The sequence below is a fragment of the Calypte anna genome, chromosome 28, assembly GCF_003957555.1.
Source record: "Calypte anna isolate BGI_N300 chromosome 28, bCalAnn1_v1.p, whole genome shotgun sequence".
Classification (NCBI taxonomy): domain Eukaryota; kingdom Metazoa; phylum Chordata; class Aves; order Apodiformes; family Trochilidae; genus Calypte; species Calypte anna.
The window spans coordinates 3,361,458-3,371,884 of record NC_044273.1 but is presented as its reverse complement, the minus strand read 5'-3'; the positions used below and the strand labels follow the sequence as shown (position 1 = coordinate 3,371,884).

Below are 10,427 nucleotides of genomic sequence, written 5' to 3'. Positions count from 1 at the left end.
CCCGTGGCTGTGTCTCCTGCTCTTGGCTACTCTATCAGTCATTGTCCCTGCCTGAGAGGGTCACGTCTGGGCAGATCTCAGGGGAGGAACTGTCTGCATGTCTGACTGCAGCACAACCCCAAGCCCTAGCAACCACCCTCCTGCCTCCCCTGCCACCTCATCCCCCCCTCTCTCCTGCCTGCTTCCTCCACAGCTTGAAGGAAAAGGAGATAAATGAGCCATCAAGGCAAGGGGACCAGCTTGGGATGGGACAAATCCCTCTGCAGCCTGGCCCTGGGGGGGTTTGCCTGCTGCTTTGCACCTTCCCACCCCATTTTTGGGGTGACTGGAGCCAAAGCCCTGTGCTGGTGAGTGGTGCTGCTCTGTTTTTTCCCTAGACCTTTGGGTTAAAGGGGGGAATTTTCCCCTTTTTTTTTTTTTTTTCTTTTGGCTGGGGGAGCAGGGCTGGCTGGATTAGCCTGGTTAATGCCAGGCCCAGGCCTGCTTTCTCATCTCAGCCCTTTAGCAAGAGGGAATTAAGACCATTACAAGGCTATCAAATAGGATCAGAGCCCTTCTCCCTTTCTCTGAGCAGCCCAGACCTGTTAATCCTTTTTCATGCAGCTGGACCAGCACCCACCACGCAGTGGGGAAGAGCTGGGATGGACAAGGGGCTGCAGATCCCATCCCTCCCCACCCCAGCAGCCACTGCTGGGCTGAGATAAGCTTTATCAGCCCTGGGATGATCCCAGAGGGAAGGAAGGAGCAGGAAGAGGCAGGGAGTTGGGCTGCAGGGAGCACTCCTTGGGGCTCTTCAGGTGCCAGAATATCTCCAGGGCTTTGCTGCTCACCCAAAGGCCCTCATCCCATGGGACCTCACCCCCCCAAAAAAAGCAAATAAAACTGCTTTCAGCCTGGCAAAGGGGCTCTGAGGTCCTTCTTTTATTTCTAAGCCAGCCCAGAGCTGGAGAACCTGAGGATTTCACCCCAAGCAGAGGGATTACACCCCCCCCCCTAAGGAGCTCCTCCAAAACCCCACACTGCAGAGCAAACCCCAAAGTCTGTGCTGGCTCCAGCCCCCAACCAAGCAAGGACAATTCCCCCTCCTGAGTCCTCCTCTGTCCCAGGGCTGCCAGGAGCTGCTGCCTTCCCCTAAATCCCAGCAGCAGCTCCTGGGGGAGAGGGGGAGAAGGGGGTCTGGAGGGCCCCATCCTGGAGCAGGGTGACAGCAGGGTGACAGCAGGCACGGTGGTGACAGGAGCAAGTGCCAGGCTGGCTGTGTCTGAAACTTTGTCCCAGCAAGAGCTGGTGGCAGCAATGTCCTCCTCACCTGTGCCCTGGGCAAACGGGCAGCTCCCAGTTTGCCCCAGTCAGGAGGCAGCCAGGTACTGGTGGAAGTAGAGGCCGAAGAGGCTGGTGACCACCTGGCAGGCAGCCACCCACCAGGTGAGGAAGGAGAAGAGCCCACGGAAGAAGAGGGGGGTGAAGATGCCACCCAAGACCCCCGTGATCTGCTCCACTGCTGCACCAACATCCTCCACGTCCCCCTCCCTGGGGTGCTGCGGTGTCACCGTCACTGTCACCTCCCTGGGGAGGGCAGGGGGCTCTGGGTACAGCCCCCACGAGTGGTGCCCTGCGTGTGACAGAGGGGACAGGGCTGAGAGGAGGAGGGGGACAGTCCCTGTGCTGCATGCAGCCCCCTCCCCAGGTGACAGCTGAGCCCTGGCACGCTCGTGGCACACATGAGGGTGGTGACAACTGAGAGCCTGGGGACACCTCGGAGGCTGAGGGCTTGGGGGTGGCTTCCAGGTCAGGGTGGTGGCTTCCAGGTCAGGGTGGTGGCTTCCAGGTCTCTTCTGATCCCCCCTCATGTCCCCCCCACATCCTCAGAGACACAGTTGAGCCCCAGACCCCATCAAGCTGGGTCAAGGGTTGACCCCGGTCAACCAAGGGTTAACCTGATGACCTTTCCCAACCCCAACAGTTCCAGGATTCCCAAGCTCCTCACCCAACATCTTGAGGAGCAGGGTGCAGTGCAGGGTGAGGATGATGGGTCCCAGGTACTGCAGGCTGACCACGGAGACGTAGCAGTAAATCCTGGTGATCTGGGGGGCAAGTTTGGGGGGGTTCAGCAGAACAGACCCCCCCCCAAACCCCCCAAATCCCATCCCACCTCCCATCCCTGGACCTTGCGCTGGATTTCCAGGGCTGGGATGCGTCCAGCTTCCTTCCTCATCTGCTCCACCCAACGCTGGGCCAGCTCCAGGTAAGCCTGGAGGTGGGGCCGGGTGACCCCCAAACGCAACAGGCAGAGCCCAACGATGGTCCAGAGCCGGGTGGTGTTGTAGGCAGAGTCTGACAGGCTGGGGACAAGGGGAAGGGGCTGCCAGAGAGGTCCCGTGCTCCACAACCCCCTCCCCACACTCCCCCATGGAGAGGGTTTGAATGGGAGAGGCTGGAGAAGTGGTGCACCCCTTGCCTCGGTTTCCCCCCTGCCTCAGTTTCCCCCCTGCCTCAGTTTCCCCTGCTTACATCTGCACTGTCTGCTTGCCCATGGGTGCGTGGAGGAGGAAATCCCTGGAGATGGGTTTGATCCACATCACCACCACCAGGACGGGTGCCAGGAAACTCAGGTGAAGCAGAACCCTGCAGGGGAACCATCAGAACCCACCCCCCAAAAAAAAACTCCATCCATCCCCCATCCCCTCCATCCATCCCCTCCATCCATCCCCTCCATCCATCCCACATCCCCTCCATCCATCCCACATCCCCTCCATCCATCCCCCATCCCCTCCATCCATCCCCCATCCCCTCCATCCATCCCCCATCCCCTCCATCTATCCCACATCCCCTTCATCCATCCCACATCCCCTCCATCCATCCCCCATCCCCTCCATCCATCCTACATCCCCTCCATCCATTCCCCATCTCCTCCATCCATCCCACACCCACTCCATCCATCCCACACCCACTCCAAGGTCCTCTCCCCCCTCCTCACCACCCCAGAGCCACAAAGCTGAGGCAGGGGGGCTCCTGACCACCCCCTCCCTGTGATGCCAGCACCCACCCCCTCCCCTCCTCCTTCAGCCACGGATTTCACCCAACTGGAGCAGGGGTTTGTCTGCTGCCATCCTCAGAGCATCCAGGTGTGTCTGGGCCAGGCGGAGCCCCGGGAAGGTCAGGCAGGCACCCAGGAAGGAGCAGAGAGCCACCAGCCCCAGCTTGAAGCCCAACTTGCCAAGGGGCAACCTGCAGAGAGAAGGCACAGCCAGGAGGAGGTGTCAACCCCAGCATCCAAAAAAAAAACAACTTTCCCCCCCCCACAACCCTTCTCCTCCCTGCCCAGCCCCCAACTCACATCCACTCCCAGCCCCTCTGCTTCAGGATGCTCTCCAGGTTGCTGCTGACACCAGCCAGCCCTGCAGGGAGTGACCCCCCCATATCAGTGGGGTGCCCCCCACGGCCCCCTTCCCCCCCCCAAGGACCACCTCTCCCCATCCCCCCTTTCACCCACCAGGCTCCAGCCCAAATTCCAGGTAATCCTCCCGGATGACCAGGGTGATCATGGCGAGGAGGAGGAAGAAGAAGGCAAAGGTGAGGCAGACAGAGCGCTCACCCCCCTCCTCTGAGCTGAAGTAATGGTGCATCACGGTGAAGAAGACCTTGCTGAGGGGTTGAGGTCAAGGAAACGGGGGGTTTGGGGACCCCCCCAACACCTGGGGGACCCCCCTGTTCATCAGTTTGTGGCAGAACATCCCCATCCTTAGGGTCAGTGCCACTGGGGAAGGCTTTGAGCAGGCACCTTAGGAGCTTCTCAGAGAGCTTTAGAAATCCAGAAATGGAAGTTTTCCACCCCAACTGGTTCTTAATAGGGGAAAAAAGCAAAAAACAAACCAAAAAACCCAAAAGGAGGATGGCACCTTCCCTCTCCCGGGTGTGGGGTGTGGTGGCAATGGCACCTCAGAAGTTGGCAGAAGGATACATGGAGAAGACAACAGTCAGCAGGCACCAGAGCACCCCAATATTCATCTCCTTCTGGGGACCCACCAGGCAGTAGTAGCCCTCGGTGAAGATGTACACAGCAGTGGAGTAAACAGCAAAATCCACAAACCACTGATAGTCCAGGAAATAACGCAGCACTGGGGGCACAGAAAATGGCACCGGGGGCTGGGGACACCCGTGGGGGGGTGGGGGGGACACACAAGGGTGGTGCTGGGGGTGCAGGGGGGTTACCAAGAGCATCCACGGCAGTGATGGGGCTGGTGTCCAGGTGGAGGTCGATGTCCCTGGGCACGGAGAGGGGTTTCTCATCTGTCACCCCATTCACCCTCCTGCGTGGGGAACAGCAGCAAGGAGCTGGCGTGGCCCTCAGGGGTGGCACAGCCCCACCTTGGGGGGCTCCTTGTCACCAGAACCCCCAGCCATGAGCTTGTGGGTACCCCAGGGGAGTGGGGCAGCACCTTGGGGTGACCCCCGTTGGCACCAACCCCCCCCCCCCCCATGTCAATCCCTGAGGAGCAAGGGCTGAGCTGACCTCTCCCTCCTGGATTTGGGACGCTGCTTCCCTGCCAGGGCACAGAGCTCCTCATCCGAGGGGTGTCTGTAACGGTGCAGGCTAGAGGGGGGAGCACAGGGGGGGGGTCAGCAGGGCTGGGTGTCCCCAAACCCCCCGGGGATGAGCAGGGGACACAGACACAGAGCACCCACCTGCCATTGCAGAGCAGCCAGCGGGCAAAGGAGCAGCGTGGGGACAGCTTCTGCATCAGGCTGGCTGCCAGCAGGCTCACCACCACCTGCACCCCCAGCACTGCCTGCACCACGGACCCCCCCGGGGGGTGTCAGGCCTGGCACCCACCCCCCAGAGCCAAGGGGGAAGGTTTGGGGGGGACAAGAGCCCCCCAAGAGGCTGCAGGACTGGGGCTGCCTGTTCCCCCAAACCCTCTCCCTGCACTGGGGCACCCCCCGGGATGGCACCCTCGGGGGTGGGAACCCCCCCAGGATGGCAGCTTGGGGACCTGCACCCCTCTTGGACACCCCAAGCTCGCACCCCCCGGCCATGCACCCCCCCCACCCATGTACCCCCCGGACTTGCACCCCCCACCCAGGCATCCCCGTCCATGCAACCCCGGGCTTGCACCCCCCATCCATGTACCCCCGCACCCATGTGCCCCCCACCCATGTACCCCGCATCCATGCACCTCCCCCACCCATGTACCCCCCATCCATGCACCTCCCCCACCCATGTACGCCCCGGACTTGCACCCCCCACCCAGGCATCCTTGTCCATGCACCCCCCGGGCTTGCACCCCCTCGGCCATGCACCCCCCCACCCATAAACCCCCCCAACCATGTACCCCCCGGACTTGCACCTCCTGGGTTTGCACCCCCCGGTCACGCATCCTCCCGGACAGCCTGGATATGCCCCCCCCTCCCCGAGCAGACACCCCCGTTCCCCCTCGGTTCCCCCTCGGTTCCCCCTCGTTCCCCCCGCCCCGCACTCACCATGCCGGGGGTCAGCGCAAAGGCGGCCGCAGGAAGCCCGCCCCCCGCCGCCGCCGGCGCGCCTCAGCCAATCCGCTGGCGTTTTCCCACTGATTGGCAGCTGATTGACCAATGGAAAGGTGTAACGGGAACGGGGGCGGGGCCTCGGCAGCGGCCGGTTCCGCGGACGCGGCCCCCTGGGAGCTGTGGTCCTGAAGCGGCCCCAGGGTCGCTGGTTCGAGTCCCGGTGGCGCCGGGAAGGGCCGGCGGGAGAGTCCCGGCAGAGTTCACGGGGACGTAGAGACGCGAAATGTCACGCGTGTGTGTGCCTGCAGCCTGTGTGTGTGTGTGTGTGCACGCCTCTGGGTGCGTATATGCACCTGAAGAGCCCGTTCAGGCTGAGGCTCGGTGACACCTACCCCTGGGTGCTGTATTTTGGGGGCACAGGAGGGCACAGGGTTGTGGATGGCAGCAGCTCCATCCCTGTGGCCTTCTCATCCTCTTCCAACACCCTGAAGAGGTGAGCTGAGGGCCCTACCCCCCCCTCACCCCCCACTGTTGAGCAGCGATGCTGTAACCACCTTGCCTGCCACCTCCTTGTGCCCGTGTCCTCCTTGTAGGATAAAAGGGTTCCTGTCCCCTGGTGACACCCTGCTCACCCTACTGCTGCCCACCTACATCTCCCTGTGAGCCCCAGAGGAAGGACAGGAGAGGGCAGAGCCCTCTGGGTGCAGGACAGTGGGTAAGGGGTGCTGGGGACACCACATGGTGCTGGGGAGCATTTAGGGCTGGGACACGACATGGTTCTGGGGGTCATTTAGGGCTGGGACACCAAGGAGCACCCTACCCCTGTGACAGGGGGTGCTGGGGGTGCCCCTGGTCCATGCTGGGGTCCCTGGGGGTTGCCATGGAGATCCATCTCCCAGGCAACGGGATGTGCTTCCCACCAGATGTCTCTTCCTCCTGCAGCCCCCTGCCTTGGGGGACCCAGGTCTGGGGGGTCCCACAGCTCCCCCAACGCCACCCATGGGCAACCCCACGGTGTACCCCTGTCCTCAAGTGGCCCTCCCAGCTGGCAGTGGGGAGAACTTGGGGGGTTTGATGATAAAAATCCCACCCCCCCCCAGGCACGCTGGTCCTGGCTGTCAGGATCTGAGGACCCAGCCAGCTCTGTCACCTTTCCTGGTGGGACACATCCGCGTCCTGCCCCCCCCCCCTACCCTCCCCCAGGGGTGCAGCTTCATCCCCTGGGGCTGCACAACCCGATTGCTGGAATGAATACAGGGCCCCGGGATCCTTGCAGCCCCCCCAGCGCTGGCTGTCAGATCCACCGAGCCACAAAACAAGGAGGGGAAAGTTGGAAGCTGGATGCTGGGAGCACCCCCAGCCCGGCTGTGTCCCCCAGGACACAAAAGCCTCTTTGAGGGTTTGATTTTCCACCCTCCGGCCGGGATGCCCCAGTTACCAGCAGCAGCAGGAGCTGCCGTGCCCAGCCCGTGGCTGTGCTGCTGTCAAAGCCCTCAAATTAACGGGGACCCCTCATCCCGCACCCCTTAAGGGGTGCCAGGCCCAGCACAGTCCCCGTTAGCCCCGGGAAGGGGTGGAGGGGACAAAACGGGGACATCTCCCCCGAGCACCGGGACCTCCAGCCCGGACCCGGCGGGTTCTGGGGACAGGCTCGGGATCTGGCATGATGCTGGGGGGATGATGTGGGGGGGCTGATGCTGGGGGGCTGATGCTGGGGGGATGATGGTGGGAGGAGGAAGGATGCTGGGGGGGACTGATGCTGGGGGATGATGCTGGGGTGGGATGATGAAGGGGGGGATGATGCTGGGGGGATGATGCTGGGGGGGGATGATGCTGTGGGGATGATGCTGGCGGGATGATGCTGGGGGGGGATGATGCTGAGGGGATGATTCTGGGGGGATGATGCTGGGGGGATGATGAGGGGGACGATGCTGGGGGGAGATGATGTTGGGGGGGGATGATGCTTGGGTTGATGATGCTGGGGGGATGATGCTGGGGGGGATGATGCTGGGGTGATGATGCTGGGGGGCTGATGCTGGGGTGATGATGCTGGGGGGGATGATGCTGGGGTGATGATGCTGGGGGGGATGATGCTGGGGGGGCTGATGCTGGGGGGCTGATGCTGGGGGGGCTGATGCTGGGGGGGGCTGATGCTGGGGGGCTGATGCTGGGGGGGATGATGCTGGGGGGATGATGCTGGGGTGATGATGCTGGGGGGGATGATGGGACCGGGGATGATGCTGGAGGGGATGATGGGGGGGATGATGCTGGGGGGATGATGCGGGGGGAATGATGCTGGGGGGATGATGCTGGGGGGGGGGATGGAGGATAAAAGGGGGGGTGAGGGGGTGGGGGTGCAGCTGGCGTGCCGGGAGCCCCTCGGTGCCCGTTCCCCCCCCCAGAACTTTCCCAGTTTGCACAAAGGCGGCTGCGGGCGGCGGGCGAGGGGCATTGTCCGGGGGCTGCATCGCATTACCCGGGGCTCCCGGAGAAATCCCTTGTATTTCACGCTCCATTGAGCAGCTGCCTGTATATATTTTCTGTGTTGCACTTTTAGCATGACAAAAGGAGAGGGCCTGTGAACTCCTTGCTCTTCAGACCTCTCCGACATGTCCCCCCCCCCCGAACCGAGCCCCCCTCGGCTTTAGCATAACAAACTGCCACCTTCCCTCCGACCGGCTCCGGCTCCTTCCCGGACCTTTCCCTGGGGATAATTTCATGGATAGCTCAATATTTAGGCGGCTGGGGGAGAGGGTGCTGAGGGCGAGGAGGGGGAGGCAGGGATTTGGGTGAGAATGTCCCGATTCATCCCCAGGGAAGCCAGCCCTGCTCCTTGGCACCCGATGTCACCAGAGAAACCAGGGGGACCCCGCAGCCCTCCTTGGGGACAGGGCTGAGCTGCAGCACCCCCAAAGGGACCTGGCAAGTCCCAGTGTCACCAAGTGTCACCAACCTCTCCGGTGACACTGTGCATCACCCCCCCCCCCCCCCCGGAGCTACAGGTCTCCGGGTTTGGTTTCTGCCTTGGAATTTGACTGAAAGACCCCAAAATGGGGCTGGAATGAGGCTCAGGCAGGACCAGTGGCACCAACTGGGGCTGGAGCAACCAGTCAGTGCACTGGGAGCTGCTGGTGTTGGCTGGGGAGTCCCTCCTGGGCCCCCATTTTCCCACCAGTCCCCCATCAGGGGCTGGGACCCCCTTGGGGAACCCCTCAATTCCCACTGTGGGGAAGGAGAGGATTGGAGGGATAAAAGCTCCCAAGGGAGGGGAAGCACCCTCACCACCAGAGCTTCCAGGGATTTGGAGGGACCCTGCCAAAAAGAAGGGACAAATCCCTTCTCAACCCCCAGGCTGCCACACGGTTGGGACCTTTCAACACCTTTAATGCACAGGAAAAGTTTGGGTGGGTTTTGGGTTATTTTTTTTCCTTTCTCCTCATCCAGCTGCAGACCTCATCCTTCTGACACCTCCAGCTGGGTGGCAGTGGCTCTGTGTCCCTCTGGGATCTCATCTCATCTCCTGGTCATCCCATTTGGCACCGAGGTGGGACCCCCCTACCCCTGGCTGCTTTTGGGGGGCAGGAAAGGTGGGCAGGGTGGTTTGCAGGGATCCTCCAAAACCAGCCCGGGCTTTTCTTCAGCTTTTCTTGGTCACCTGAACCTGGCAGCATCTTCTCATGTCACCTGTTAATGGGAGAAACTGGTGAGATCCCAGCCCAGGGAGAACCAGGGATGAGTCCCAAGGGGGTGGCTGGGAGGTGACAGTGTCCCCATCCCAGCAATGCTGGAATAATACCTTCCCCTCCATATAACCCTATAATCCATCCCTCTGTGGGACACTTCTATTGGGGTCTGGCAGTGGGGACAAGGCAGGAGTTTGGGGTCAGGGCTGATGACTCCCTGGGACATCCAGGTGACAGCAGGAGCAGGAAAAATCCCATTGTTGCTGGTGTCTAATGGGGAAAAGAACTCTGTCATGCCCTACAAAACTCATGCATGACCTGTGGGGTGATGGTCCCAGAGCAGTGGGTGCTCTGGGGGGGGACCTGGGCACTGCTGTGGGATCCCCACCTCCCACCCCATTCCCATAAGCAGCTCTGAAAGCTCCTCACCCAGAGCCAGGGTTTGGCCCTCAGGATGTCCCAGGGCACCTGGTGACACTTCTTCAATCCTGTCCTTGTCATCTGCCAGTCAGGAGAGGGTCCTGGTGTCCCATCCATGGAGTTCCCCATCACAGCTGCCTGGGGGTGAACACAAGAATCATTTGGGTTGGGAAAAGAAAAAAGATCATGGATTCCAACCATGAAACATCCCTGGTGCTGCCTGCTGCCCCCCCTCCTCTGATCCCACCCCATCCTCCCCATGGCTACCCCCCCTCTGCAGCTTTTTGGGGGTCCTGAGCCTAAATTTCCCCATGAATTTGCCAGCTGGGGGATCCTTGTGTCCTCCCTTCCCACTCAGCCTTTGGGATTGCTTCCTAGAGGGTTAAACCTGCCCTGACCCCCCCCCAGAAGGGGCTGTTCCTGCTGCCTCCCACCCTAGAGGGGTGTTTGGGGCAGGGAAAGCATTATTTCTGATTTATCAGGATGCTCAGCAAGCAGATTGATCAAACCCCATGGCTTGGGAGCATGAAGCAACCTTCACCCCCCCCCCAAAAATAATAAAATCTTTCTTGAGGTGCTGCATGAGCCCCCGGTGTCTTCTCCCCCTCAGGACCCTCCTGGAACCCTGGGGACAATTTTTTTGGCCCAAATCTGAGCTGAGGCAACAGCCTGGGGGGGGGGGGGGGAACAGAACCCCCATGACCTGTGGATGGAATGTGGGGACTGGGGAGGGTCCTGGGGGGAGGTGTCTGAACTCCCCCCCTCCCCTGACTGCACTGCCCTGGCCAGGCTGGGAACAGCTTGAGTGTCCAGGCAGGGAATTCATTTAAATAAATT

General features: G+C 61.6%; 1 protein-coding gene across 1 annotated transcript; it reads right to left on the bottom strand.

Annotated features, from left to right (window-relative positions):
* Nucleotides 1–900: 900 nt before the first annotated feature.
* TMEM161A (transmembrane protein 161A) lies at nucleotides 901–5,523 on the bottom strand. The gene is made up of 12 exons (XM_030466523.1): nucleotides 5,482–5,523; nucleotides 4,687–4,790; nucleotides 4,514–4,594; nucleotides 4,213–4,310; nucleotides 3,962–4,118; nucleotides 3,494–3,645; nucleotides 3,338–3,398; nucleotides 3,085–3,228; nucleotides 2,512–2,625; nucleotides 2,168–2,342; nucleotides 1,988–2,084; nucleotides 901–1,612 (listed from the first exon to the last, which is right to left on the bottom strand). The coding sequence occupies exons 1-12, from the start codon at nucleotides 5,482–5,484 to the stop codon at nucleotides 1,350–1,352; spliced, it is 1,449 nt and encodes a 482-aa protein (XP_030322383.1). The 5' UTR covers nucleotides 5,485–5,523; the 3' UTR covers nucleotides 901–1,349.
* Nucleotides 5,524–10,427: the final 4,904 nt, after the last annotated feature.